The sequence below is a fragment of the Guillardia theta genome, assembly GCF_000315625.1.
Source record: "Guillardia theta CCMP2712 unplaced genomic scaffold GUITHscaffold_20, whole genome shotgun sequence".
Classification (NCBI taxonomy): domain Eukaryota; class Cryptophyceae; order Pyrenomonadales; family Geminigeraceae; genus Guillardia; species Guillardia theta.
Window position 1 is genome coordinate 919,545 of NW_005434654.1, and position 13,006 is coordinate 932,550.

The following is a 13,006-nucleotide window of genomic DNA, read 5'->3' on the forward strand; positions in this document are numbered from 1 at the left end:
CCCCACCTATTTCCAATTGGTCGCTCATTCCTACCACCCTTGTTGAATGTACCCTACCCCAGGGAAAGAGAAGCAATAACGGAGGCGCATATTGTGTACCCCACTCAATATAGAGTGTTTTCAATTATAGATCCACTTAGTAAATGTACTGCCTTATCGCAAACAAAGCATTTTAGATCTTAGAGAGTCTCTCTTATATACCCCTACCCCCAATTAGTAGCGTGTTTCGTTTTAGGCTATCACCCTACCCGTGTCCAAAGGGTAGAAATGCCTTGATCAGCCTCTCCACCCCCCACATGCAAAGAGAACGTTACAAGATGTGGTACATCGTCCCTCGTACCATGTTGTCAGTACCATATTTATTTGAAAGTTCACAAAATTTGTATTGTAAAATTACATTTTCTTGGTATAATCGTCTTACCTGCCAAACTTCGTGGTAATCAAGCTTATAAGTTCTCAGATCAGCTCCGACCTTATGTACTGCAACGGTACTTTTTCTTCAACTTCTGGTACTGAATGTGATCAAGTTGGTACTGGATTTATTACCAGTGTTTCGTCATAAACCGGTAGTACTGCCCCTCATCCCTTTATGGGCAAGTCCTTTTTCACGCCCGGTAGATTGAATTAGTAGTTTTTTTCTCTAAATTTTGAAATTGGATGAGCTACATTTTCAGCCTGTTAGGGTCATTATGTTGTAACTGACTTACGTCTCGCTCAGAGTCACGGTCAGCATGATGTAGTCACTTCCCCGGGACTTCGGACTGCCGGGGCGTCGGCCCGTCCGATCGGATCATCGAGTCGTTTGGGACGGTTGAAAGGAGTTACAGGCTGACCGTTACACAAACCCATCAAAACCAGGCGGGCCTACTGTGGAATGAGGGCCAGCCCGGCCAACGTGGGATGCATATACATGATGGTGCTTACCACCAAGGTGTTGAGAGTGGATAGGTAGTCGAGACGTGTAAGCGAAACAACGACAGGAACACCACAAGATGTTCATGTGAAGTGCGACAGAGCTTTCAAACAGAACCATACAGGTTCTATGGAATGGAGTGAAAGCTGCAGTCAGAGCCTACGATGAACAAAACACAAGATGAGGAGCTGAGCGAAAGTAGCGCCAGTGATGAGGAGTCGCAGGATGAAGAACCTGGTCGTGATCGTGGAAACCGTCTTGCTGACATAACGGGAGAAGATTTCAATTTTACTTGGTCCTCAGATCATGTTTTGTTGTGCGCACTCATCTCATTTTACGGCAAGTGCTCGCTTCACCCTGCAGAGCCTGAGAGTTGGATTCGATCGACACCACTTCAAGTGCTCATCTTTGAATGCATATCGTCTGGGGTGCTTGATTTCGACTATGCTCCTGTTTTAACGTATGTGTCGCATCGAGGGACTAGTAAGCGGATATGGTTGAACCTGAGCCAGGAAGCTCAATCTGCGTTGGATGACTTGCAGGAGAACAATGTCATCCGCGTTCTGAAGATGTATACTGAGGACCATAAGCCCTCGAGCTGTTTTCAGGTTTCGCCCATAGGAATACGGATGCTCAAAAATGTTCCAGCATCGCTTTTTGATGAGCTTAAACATGTCGTCTACGTGCCTGATAAACAGAACAGCTTCAAAGACAAGTTACAAATTGAATGGAGAGCTGAAGTTGGCAAATTTGCACTTAATTCCTTGAAGACTGGATTTTCCAGATATTCTGCCATCACCGACATTGAAGATGTATCCTACGTCTCAAGTCCATTTATTCCCAATTATCTGAGACGAAGCAAAGAACCCTTGACATCGAATCTGAATCGTGCCGTGGAAGCTTTCAGAGGCAAGACTAATATCATGGATGCAGACTTGATGGAAGCAATCAGCTTGGGAAACGTGCGCATCACTTTGCAAGAATGGATTCCTTTCGGAGAAAACTCCTTGACTTACATCTCAACCAACATTGGTGTTAAAGATAGATGCCAATTTGCTCGATTTAGCTCTCAGAAGCTTACAGATTTCACAGGGAATAACATGTCAACAGACACTGGTCTCACAGATGTGAAGATCCTGGATTTCTCTGAACAGAAATTCTTAAACGTTGAGGCTGAAATCAAGTACCCTGAAGAAGAAGGGATCGTGCAAGTCGAGTTCTTCGGTATCCATGTGTCTGCACGAGGACACATTCTGTTTGGGTTGGAAATTGAATCGATCATGACACGGATGAAAGATGACATTTCCATTGATCTCTTGAGCAGAACCATTGTAGACATCATGCAAGATTCTTCCACAATCATTGAGAGCATCTTGACTGAGAATCAGAAGGACCTCCTGTTCTCACTCTTTCAACAAAGTCTTCACCTTCGGCCCAAGTACAACTGCTTCTTGGCACAAAAGATAGACCCCCTCTTCCTCTCATTTTCTCAATACATGGACGGAGGAGACCATGAAAATGAAATCGCACAATTGATCGGCAGCGTACGCTCTGGGCATGACCTTGCCAAGCAACATTTTCTTTTCGTTGGCAGCACTGGAATTCTCCTTGTTGGGGAACAGGCCCACGAGTATGACTCGTTTCTTGTGCCTTACTGTAGTCTGCAATCCTTACAGCTCATAACAGGAGTATTGTTCGAATGCTTCAACCACTTGAATTCTCTTATCGACGAAGGCCTGAGGCTGCTGCAGGAGCTTGAATCCAACCCTTATAATGTCGCGAGGATACAGTTTGTGATGACGCACTCGTTCAAGGAACTGCACAAGTTGGATCTCGTGCTTAAGCACATCTCAGATTCCATCAAGGAGGCCGCCATGCCACCAGAACCTCGCAATGACATCGGATACAAGTTGCTCGCAGTCTTGAAATGTCGCAAAACTCAGAGAATACTCAATGCTCGCCTAATTGCTCTCAGGAATTCCTTCGAAGAGGCCATCAAGAAGATCCGTTTTATTGAAAGGAGGATAACATCAGTCAACCGAAATAGACTTGTCAAACACGTGAAGAGCTCTTCATCCAATTTTGAAAGGATCATAATCAACTCTGTGACATTCTTCAACAACGCCAATGTCATGTGGGCAGTGAAATTGTTATTCGTTGTCATACTGTTTAGCAAACTTGCAAGCAAGTTTCGAATTGGGTCATCGTATTGCAAGGTTGTGCCAATGGCGAAAAATTTCACAAACCTTGTGGCAGGATCAGTGCAGTACACCTTCATCGACCCTCCTAACCAGACGTACTCGGAGGACTGTCCCTGGATCAATCCCGTCCAGTTGAAGCTGAATGAATATCCTTTCGGCTTCGGGGCAGCCTTTGTGATAGCGTCCCTGCTTGTGGCCTTGACGGTGAATTCAATAAGTTTCCACTATTTCAAGTACTTCAAGAGAAGGTTTGCGAACGGGTTGAAGGGATGGAGGGTCGGATTTCAAGACGTCAAGGCAAGCAGGACAGCTTATCGAGTAGAAGCTAACGTGCCGATCAGTCAAGAGGCTCTAGTTCGATACCTCAAGGGCAAGGTGATGCTTAAAAGCTCTATGCGGCAAGTGGACCACCAGATAGAAGCAAAGAGCAACATGAAAGAGTATGAATGGCAAGAGAGCAGAAGGTTCATCTTCAAGCAAAAGACCATCGACGTCTTGTTTCGACTGGATACAACCTTGTCAAAACTCATGACAGTGATGATCACGTGCGACAAGAGAGTGGGTTACGGGTACATCGAGAAGCAGTGGAACCAGCTGAGAAAGACGATGATCGCACGAGGAGTGCTGATAGACTCCGATGACATCCGATCAGCTCGTCTCACATCGACCACTAGGGATAAGACGATCAAGAGCATGGGAAACACGCAGGGAAGGCAGGTAGCAAGGAAGTGGAAGAAGGAAAAAGCCGAAGATAACGCCAAGAAAAGAAGACAAAGGAAGTCAAGAGCTGAAACTCGAGCGATCAGAGATCGGATAGTCCGTAGGTTGGATGAAAACTCAAAGTCGTCAATCAGGGAAATCCAATCAATAGCTGCAGAAGAGGTTGTCTTGGAGCCCAAGGAGATGAACATTGAGGAAATGAAGCTCAAGAATGTCAAGTTTGACTTCATGGAAGGTCAATCACATTCTTTTCCTCTCGACGAGGCGATCGAGATCGAGAGCGAGGATGAGAGCGAGGAAGACAAGCAGTAAGCATGACTGCTACCAATTAAACCTGTTGTACACTTGTTTGTGCCCCTCTTTTCTTTCGTCGCCACTCATCTCTGTCATGGCAATCATGCCATGCTCTGTAATGACATGGTGAGCATCGGCTCGCCTCTTCTGCTCTCAAATGCTTTCCCTCTCGTCTTGTCGTTACCCAGTCCAACTGGGTCCTGATGCCCTCCCACCCTCCCTCCCTCCCTCCCTCCCTCCCTCCCTCCCTCCCTCCCTCCCTCTATCCATCCATCCATGCTGTTGCGCACTATCCTCCACTTGTCAGTCCCAGGCTTGCTCAGTCAGTTCCCTGCATGTCTGGATCTTCCCCGCGGCTTGCCGCGTGACTGCTCACAGCCGGTAGTGCGGTCACGTTCAGCTCAGCCCGGCCGCTCCGCCGCTCCCGAGTCCGCCGATCATGCGGCAGTGACGGTTGATGAAGGCTGCCATGATGCCATTCCGACAAGTCTGCCGGGAGCCTGGGCTCAGCTGCCGCCATGACTCCCAGATGGGCAGCGGCACGATCGGATGATTCGCCGACAAGTTCATCGGCGACTCTGAGATTGCGGCCGCTGATCGTACCGTCAGGCCGCTGTACGGTCAGTGTCACAAGGCTCAGTGTGAATCGTCCCGGAGTCACGGGCCGATCCGACCTCAGCCGCCGGCCGGTCACTGTCAGGCTGGAGTCCCGGCGCCGGCGGCCGCCGAAGTACTGGCAATTTTCCATCAGCAACTTCAAGTTGCCAGTCGGCGGGGGCCGCCGCCGGGCCCGATCGTCGGACGGTGACCGCCGTTCATTGGCGGCGGGGCCATGTGACAGTGCCCGGTGACCGGCGTTACCGCCGCCGCGGCAACGTAGCCTTGAAGTTCTGAGTACGTGAGCCTGCGAAGAGGAGGCCTTCCTAGCCCGGGCCGTCACTCATCCTAGCAAACTCGGAGTCCTGAGCAAACTTGAACTGTCTGTCTTGTTGCAGCTAAGACGGTCGATAAGATCACGGTACGGCCTGCATTACTTTGGCATCAGAGAACAAGCCTTCAGTGAACGCGGCCGGGTAAAACTTCCGAAGTTCGGATCAGCGGATCTTCTCGGAAACGTGACCGTCGTGACTATGACTCGCCCCGGTGGCAAACCAGGCTCCTGTGAGTCGGAGGCTCAGTCACTGTGACGGGCCGGGCCGGGCGCCGCCGGCCGCGGCCCGTTTTGCTGGACCTCATCCTTCCTAAGGCCACTACTACCCAACCGTCTGCTATTGGCCGAGTTGGAGTTCCGACCTACCCCACCCACTGAGGGCCTTCCACCCCTACTCTTGTCTGATTCCTTTAGTCTACCACCCCCACCCTACTGGAAAAGACGTTGTCCACCTTACACGCCTCAATGCTAAGCTCAGTTGGCGATGTAGTCTGAAATTGTTTGATAGAAATCCTTGAAATTATCAAATTAAAGAAGTATTTTACAAACACAAGTTTCAATTTCATTACTGCTACGCCAACTTCTTCGAATGGAAGAATCAAAATTTAAAACTCAACGCCATTCTCTTCCACCCCCACCACCTCAAATTACGTATACCCACCCCACCCTGATCCCTTTGTCTCCTCCTCATTTGGTTGCCGTACCCCACTCTCGTATCATTGTTGGACCACTACCCCCTGTCTTCCCACCCTTTCAACAATACACCCTGTAATCTAGCTTCTTTTGGTACAAATATGTACCCCCCTACCCCAACATTATCCAAACTGTTCAATGCTACCCCTATATTTTCATCGTTGGTCTGATTGATGACCCGTATTAAGTACCCCACCCATATTTTACCAAAACTTACCCATGCAAACAACCCCTGCCCTACCCCTAACGGACCATATGACCCCACCCTACCATTTCACTCACAACTACCCAACCCTCTCTAGTCGGGCATACTGCCTGCTTCCTGCTCCTGCTCCTCCTGCTCCTCCTACTCCTCCAGCAACCACTTCCCACGTTCACAGGTTCCTCTAGGCTCTTGCAGGCGATCCTTGAGGACGAGAGGGTGAGGAGCTGCGTTGAGTTCTCAGTCTCATCGCTCTTCATCCTTGGCTGTCGAGGGACGTGCCTCGAAGCCAGCTGTCTTTGAAACTGGTCTCACGCAAGAACGGCCCTTCGAGTCCAGTTCGGAGCTGTACAAGGGCAAACACCTCTGCATCTCCTCATCAGGCAACAGGCAAGAGACAGACACCCACAAAGAAACCTTGTGCATCCAAAGTTGAGGAGTACAGGTCCCCTGTTAGATTCACTCCCAAGAGTCCTGGTTCGGTAACTCGTGGAAGCGCTCGAGCACACCCGACAAGCAAATCGAGACAGCAGCACATCCAAGAGAACTCAAACAAAGTTCCTCGAAGCCTACTCAAGCGACCTCATACTTTCGTTGAAACACCTACCAAACAAGACAAGTTGACGATGCCATCTATCAGGACAGGTGTAAGATTCTTGTTTTCCGTTTCCTTGGAGGTGACAGGACTATATACGTGCAGGGACTAGGCCGACATCTGCTCGCACAGCAGCATCAAACCTTGATAGATCTCTCAGTTCCAGCCTCCGATCCATCTCGAAAGAAAGCAGCTCCGAGTCTATCGGCGCAAGAATCTCTCGGAGGAAATCTGCTGGTAGTGAAGATGTGCAGAAGATTCGCTGAACCTTGATTTGACTTCCTTGCTAGCTGTACAGCCATCGCCAGCCACCAAAAGGACGAATGGTGTAAGCAGAAGATCAAGTGTAGCAGGTATCCCCCCGACCTGCCAGCTATGAGTGAGGGTAATGTTGGCTGTGAAGGAAACGCACCGGCCAAGGATCGTGTGACATGCATCGTCCGGAAGAGGCCAGCAAAAGATGGTGAAATGCTTGTGAAAGCTTGTCTGCAGCTGTGTGACCAACCGACCAGGGGAAGTCGATGTTGTTTGTGTTGTGGATGATTGCATCGTCCAAGTGGCTGAACCGAAACAAAAGGTCACGAGCAGCAGATGTTGATGGGGCTTACCCTCCGATCAGGTCGATCTCACCAAATACACAGAAAACCACAAGTTCAGGTAAAAATCAGCTTGCGTGCGAGTTTTTCTTTAATATTGATGTTTAATGTTTGCAGTTTCGACCATGCATTCGACGAACAATCCGACAATTTCACTCTCTACAACACGACTACCAAACCTCTTGTGAACTTCGTGATGGAAGGAGGTCTTGGAACTTGCTTTGCCTTTGGACAGGTTGGAATATATTTCCTTCTGCTCTAAGAGCTTGACGTGACGCACGTGATCAGACGGGCAGTGGGAAAACTTTCACCATGCTCGGAGCTCCAGAGGTACTGCAGGCGCAGAAAATGTAGCATGTACTGACATCTCCTCGGCTTGCAGGTGGGACAACCTGGTTTGTACCTGCTGGCAGCAGACGACATCTTCCGCATGTGCGACGGACACGCGCTGAACATCAACGTGTACGTCAGCATGATGGAAATCTACGGGGACGAAGTTTACGACCTGCTCTCGGCGGAGAAGAAGCGCCTGGTCCCGCGCGAGGATGCCAAGAAGAAAGTTCAGATCGTGGGACTTACTGAGATCCCCGTTGAGAGCCCCCAGGACCTGATGCAGGCCATCGCAGAGGGCAGCCAGCTGCGGTCCACCAGCGTGACCGGGATGAACGAGCAGTCGTCGCGCTCGCATGCGATCCTTCAGATGTCGCTGAGGACTGACAGAGGGAAGTTGCACGGGCAGCTCTCCTTCATCGACCTTGCAGGCAGCGAGAAAGGGAGCGACACGGCGGAGAACGAAAAGAAGACCCGCATGGAGGGAGCTGAGATCAACAAGAGCTTGCTCGCGCTCAAGGAGTGCATTCGCTCCATGACAGACTCTGCTGGTTACACTCCGTTCCGTAGCAGCAAGCTCACGCAGGTTCTCAAGGAGTCGTTTGTGGGCAACGGGAGGACGGTGATGATCGCCAACATCTCGCCTGCCGCCTCCTCCTCCATGGAGACAGTGAACACTCTCCGCTATGCCGACCGAGTGAAGGCCATCGGCAAGGGAAGCTCGAGCACTTCCAAGTCCTCTGCCGCCTCCAGCTCAGTCCAGACTCCTCGGGGGAGCGTCAGCCAGGTGAGGGAGGGAGGGTGCAAGGACGCATCGTGCCTGACAGCCCGCCAGATACAGCTGAAGCGCGAGGATTCGCAGACGAGCAAGCTGCGATCCACCTCGAAGAAAGGATCCTCCTACCTGGACATGTCGGTGGAGAAGGAGAACCTCGAGAATCGGATCTCCTGCGCCAACGACCTGTCGGGTCAGAGGAGGCGGCAGAGCCAGCTTACGCTGGGGAGGTACGAGAACATGGAAGTGCTGGACATGGAGGAAGAAGAGCCCGATCACAAGAGGAGAAGATCGCTGATGAAGAACAACAACGTGCTGCAGGCGGTTGGAGACATGGACGAATGTTCCTTCACTGACGAGCTCGACGACGACGGCTTCGTTTACCATGGTGAAACCCATGAAGCTCCCAAGGGCCAGAGCAAGCTCGACCCGGTATCCTTCGTAAACAGCTTCAGGGAGCAGATCGAAAAGAGCATGGCACTGATAGAGCAAGAGGTTGTGATGCTTGACAAGCTGGAGAAAGGAGGGGAAAATCCTCTGACGTCGGACAACATCCAGGAGGTCAACCGTCTGCTCCGAGAGAGAATGTGCATTGCGACTCACTTGCAGAACGAGCTGCACAAACATGTGCAGGTGAAGTGAGAGGAGTGACGATGATCATTCCGAGCTGCTACCTGATACAAACTAACAAGCTTCACTTGAATGTTACGTTGAGCGTTGTCAACAATCTGCTCAAACAAGTATGGGATGGAGGACACGAGGATCTTTAGGGGTTCTGTGATCTGCTTATGGGAAAATCACCTGACAACTTGCGTAAGTAAAAGTTATTGTTTGACAAGGAGTCGTTGCAAATCGCTCTTTCCTCAACACGCAGTGCACTGCAGAGAAGCATCAAGGTTCAAGTCTATTCTTAATTTCAGTGCTCTAGGAAAAACTCCCGTGCCAACATCAGCCTCTACATGACAGCTCCTGGCTTGCCATACCCGTTGCCTGTAGCCTCTTCGTAGCCTCCTGCTATGGCGCATGAGGAGAGAAAGGAACGCCTCTCGTATGCACGGGAGCATTACGATACGGGAGCGAAGAATCAGCACCTTCAGCTAGCAGGCTTCTCTTAAACGCCGCGTAGTCTGTGCAAACAGCAAGTTAGTAGAGAGAGGAAGAGCAAGAAAGCCAAGAGCGCCTTCACCTTGGCCGAGCCTGCCGCTGAGATTCGTGAGCGATGATTCTACTCCCTCCTTGAGAAGTGCCCGGCGGAAGGAAGCGTAGTCTGCAGCTAAGATGAGGAGGGAGGGAAACATCATGAATGACAACCTGTTCCATCGGGCAAGACTTCCCCTGCTGCTCCGCTCTGATTCAGCAAGGAGTTGGAGAGGTTTGACTGCTGTACACTCATCACTTGGCTAAACAAGATTCTCGCATCGGATCATCATTATCTCCATTATTACCACCACCACCATCACCACCACCGTCAGCATCTTCCTCATCATCAACAACCTTGAAGGCTGAAAGCTGCTTGCCAGGCGATCCTGTTGGTCCCTTCTTCTCATCAAAATCGATCACCTGCAATCTGAATGAGATTTTCACTCGGCCTGGGACTCCTGATTCACCTCTAGGATCCTTCTTTGTAAATCAACAGTCAGCGTGCAGCCGAATCGAAGATCGGGCGAAGGGCCGTATTCGACCTTGCAACTCGTCACATCGAAACTCATACAACCGCCTAATACCTTGACTGCATTCTGTTGAGACAGCATCTCCTCAATTCTTCGGCCATTGTCCTGGACGAATCCTCTCAGGTGAACGACTAAGTGAATGTCAAAGTCATACCAGCCAAGTAGTAGGATCATCGTCGGTCAGGGCTGTCAAAACAAGTTCAGTAAATTCTCTTCCATGGACGTTGATCGAACCGGCATGGGCCTGACGAGAAGCTGCTCGCATATTCTCCAGCACTGATAGGCATTGTTCCCTCTTCGAGACGAATGATCAACAACAGAGCTAAGATAGGACATTGTCCAGGCAGCACCTGTCGTTCGATGGTTGTGAGTTTTTCATGTTCTACTTCCTTGACCTGATCGGAACAATTCACGCAAATTCTTGCTCGAAGAGAGTCACAAACCAACCTTAGATAGGAGATACATTTCGCGATCGTCGATAACTTGCCTAAGCTGAGCCATGCGATCTTTGATGTCATCCTGCACAAGATGGATGAGATGCTTTATGTTGACATGGTTTGTGATTCCTGAAGAGTAGAGCTCTGTGAAATGATCGCCTCTTGTAATTCATGCAGAGATTGCAAATCTGTTTCAAGCTTCATCATTCATGAATCATCAGAACGTCTCCTCCTACAAGATTCTTCGCTCTGTTGCCTGCCCTCAAGCACAGTGAGCCTTTCCTGTTGGAATCGTCAGTACAAGTAGCCGAGCCAATGGTAGCTGACCTGCACTGTGCCCTGAAGTTGCTTCACTTCTTGCACGCATCTCAGGGCATCAGGCAAAACCTGAAGTACCGTGAGGAAACGTATCATTGCGCTCCTTAAAAAGTCACTTGCGACAAGTGCTCGAAGCGATCGGCTAGTTCCTTGAAGTTGAGCTTTCTCAAGTCCTCTTCGTTGAAACCCTTGACCCCTACAGGACAGTTAGGAGGCCAGAAAATCACTGTCCAATCACAAAAAGAATATGTTCTCTTGTTATTACAACGTGTTCTCTCCCACAACAAGAGAACATGTCCACTCCCACAACAAGATAAATCGTGGTAAACAGCAGAAGAAGCTAGCGAAAGTTCATATTTACCTTGCGATCCGGACTTGCTCAAGGTCTGTCGGGCAAAGAAAGATGATCACAAGATTGAATTCAACACCAAGAAACGCAAACAATAGAAATGATAATAATGAGATCGACTTACAGCTGCAACTCCGGTCAGGGGTCCACGAAGCTCATTCAATAGCGCTGTAAAGGCCGCTGTGTCCGTTGAATTCTTCAAACAACCAGTCAAAGATGAAAGGAAGCAGAAAGCTGATATCAGTCAGATGATTTCTGGATAATCATATCTTTGAAAAGAGAAGCATGGTGACATGGAAAAGACAACATTTACAGATATTTTTCTAGCGCCAATTCTTGTACCCTAGGATCAAGCTGGACATCCGCAGCATTTGCAACACAAACACAAACTTGGCGAAAGGAGAAACACATAAGGCAACTTGAGAGACGATGCACATTGATGAAAAAGAAATGCTCGTTAGAAAGATTCTGATGAGACAAATAGATCTTTTCCGAACATATGGGTGACATATAGGACAAAAGCCTTAGTGCCCGACACGGGGTGAAAAGCAGTTGTCCCAGACGCACATGGCAGGTTGAAATCAAGCACAGGAGCAGAGACGATGGAAGAAAGAAGACATGAAGAAGAAGACAGGGATGGAAATAAGGAACACTTGCTGACAAGGGCGACATCGACCCTGCCATCGCACCAATACAGGACATTCTTATCAGGTGGCAAGGGGGCATAGGAGGACAGATCATGCAGAGTGGAAGATACGAGGGAGGAATCGGAGAGGAGAGGAGCATAAGAGAGGCTGGACACGAGCATGTCGGCAGTGCGGCGGCGCAACATTTCCACTTGTCCATTTCAGCATTTCGAACCTTCGCCGCCATGTTGAGGAGGGCGCCAGAGGGAATGGCAGCTAAACAGGGGGGTACTTTGAATTGGGTGGGGGTGTTAGAAGTACCGGTACTTTGATGGGATAGGACCCCCCTATTCTGATTCCATGGGTAGGGAGACCGTCTGTCGATATCGGACCCTCTAAGCAATCCTAGGACCTTAGGGCCTAGGAGTAAGATGCAGCACCGAATTCGTGTAATGAGGGTGGGTAGTAAATGGGAGATGGCGGGGTAGGGGCCGATGTGGTAGGAACTTCAAATGCCCGTTACATTAAAACCGTTTTCATCCGTTGATCTTGAACCGGCCGTTTCGAGGCCCACTGCACTGCCATGTACGGTCCGATCATTCGGCGGCCCGCCGCGCCCTCCGACACGCGCTCCCGGGCCCGGGCCGGATGCTCTGAGCCTAGTGAGTCACGGAGCCTCTCCGGGCCGCGCAGTGCCTTCAAGACTTTACTCAAAGTTAAGTTAAAAATCATGCCTTCAAGAGTCGGATGACCATGCCTGGAGCCTTGGAGTGTCTTCGGAAGTTCTTAGAGTGTCACGGTTGCGGGCACGTCACGCCCTCTCTCGCGCCTTCTCTTCTAGGATCTTCTCCGCATGCTCCACCAATGGCTGGAACATTTGCTCCAAATCCCTCCCCAGCGCCTCCAGCAGCTGCATCCCTTGCTTCGACTTCTGCATCCCCAAGATCGTCGCCCCCTGCCCCCTCCCTGTCAGTCCCTCCCCTGTGAGTCCCTCTGACTCACACTCTCCCTCCTCACCGCAAACATGTCCGCGTCGAAGTCGTTCAGCAATGTATCGTAGTCTCTTCCCCCGCACATGTGCTTCTCGAACAAGGCCGAGGGACTGCCCGCGGGCTCTTTGGAGGCAATGAAGCTGTCCTTGTCCACCTGCGGCATTCTCTCCCGTCAGCCCCTTCCATCTACTCCCTCCCACCTCATCTCAAGTTTCTTTCGTTCATCCATTTCTGATCCTTTTCGTTCGCATCCATCCCGATTTATCGCTTGTCTCTCATCCCCCCAACTCTCGCTTTTGTTCCTTTTGTTGCCCAATTTGACCTTTCCTCTCCCTCACTGCTACAACTTGTAGACACTCTACCC

General features: G+C 50.1%; 4 protein-coding genes across 4 annotated transcripts in view; 2 read left to right on the forward strand and 2 right to left on the reverse strand.

The window, feature by feature from the left end:
* Positions 1-1,077: 1,077 nt before the first annotated feature.
* Positions 1,078-2,796, forward strand: GUITHDRAFT_68453 (hypothetical protein; the record flags this gene model as incomplete). Its single annotated transcript, XM_005835867.1, has 1 exon — positions 1,078-2,796. A coding segment is annotated over one exon (1,719 nt), but the record flags the coding sequence as incomplete, so codon positions are not given.
* Positions 2,797-6,113: 3,317 nt separating this feature from the next.
* Positions 6,114-9,020, forward strand: GUITHDRAFT_162360 (hypothetical protein; the record flags this gene model as incomplete). The annotated part of the gene is made up of 11 exons (XM_005835868.1): positions 6,114-6,599; positions 6,655-6,786; positions 6,840-6,902; positions 6,953-7,012; positions 7,062-7,126; positions 7,169-7,206; positions 7,263-7,380; positions 7,434-7,475; positions 7,528-8,262; positions 8,311-8,883; positions 8,943-9,020. Exons 1-11 carry the CDS (start codon positions 6,581-6,583, stop codon positions 9,018-9,020), a joined length of 1,923 nt encoding a protein of 640 aa, XP_005835925.1. The 5' UTR covers positions 6,114-6,580.
* A 185-nt stretch (positions 9,021-9,205) lies between these two features.
* Positions 9,206-10,970, reverse strand: GUITHDRAFT_105573 (hypothetical protein; the record flags this gene model as incomplete). The annotated part of the gene is made up of 14 exons (XM_005835869.1): positions 9,206-9,261; positions 9,318-9,377; positions 9,437-9,517; positions 9,562-9,645; positions 9,696-9,810; positions 9,858-9,932; positions 9,975-10,025; positions 10,075-10,106; positions 10,155-10,215; positions 10,271-10,315; positions 10,368-10,439; positions 10,685-10,744; positions 10,792-10,871; positions 10,961-10,970. 14 exons carry the CDS (start codon positions 10,968-10,970, stop codon positions 9,206-9,208), a joined length of 882 nt encoding a protein of 293 aa, XP_005835926.1.
* A 1,491-nt stretch (positions 10,971-12,461) lies between these two features.
* Positions 12,462-13,006, reverse strand: part of GUITHDRAFT_105574 (hypothetical protein) — a gene marked incomplete at both ends in the record, with an annotated part of 1,387 nt that continues 842 nt past the window's right edge. The window contains 2 exons of the mRNA XM_005835870.1: positions 12,462-12,605; positions 12,668-12,796. Coding sequence (XP_005835927.1) covers positions 12,462-12,605; positions 12,668-12,796 — 273 coding nt within the window. The remainder of the gene's footprint in view (positions 12,606-12,667; positions 12,797-13,006) is intronic.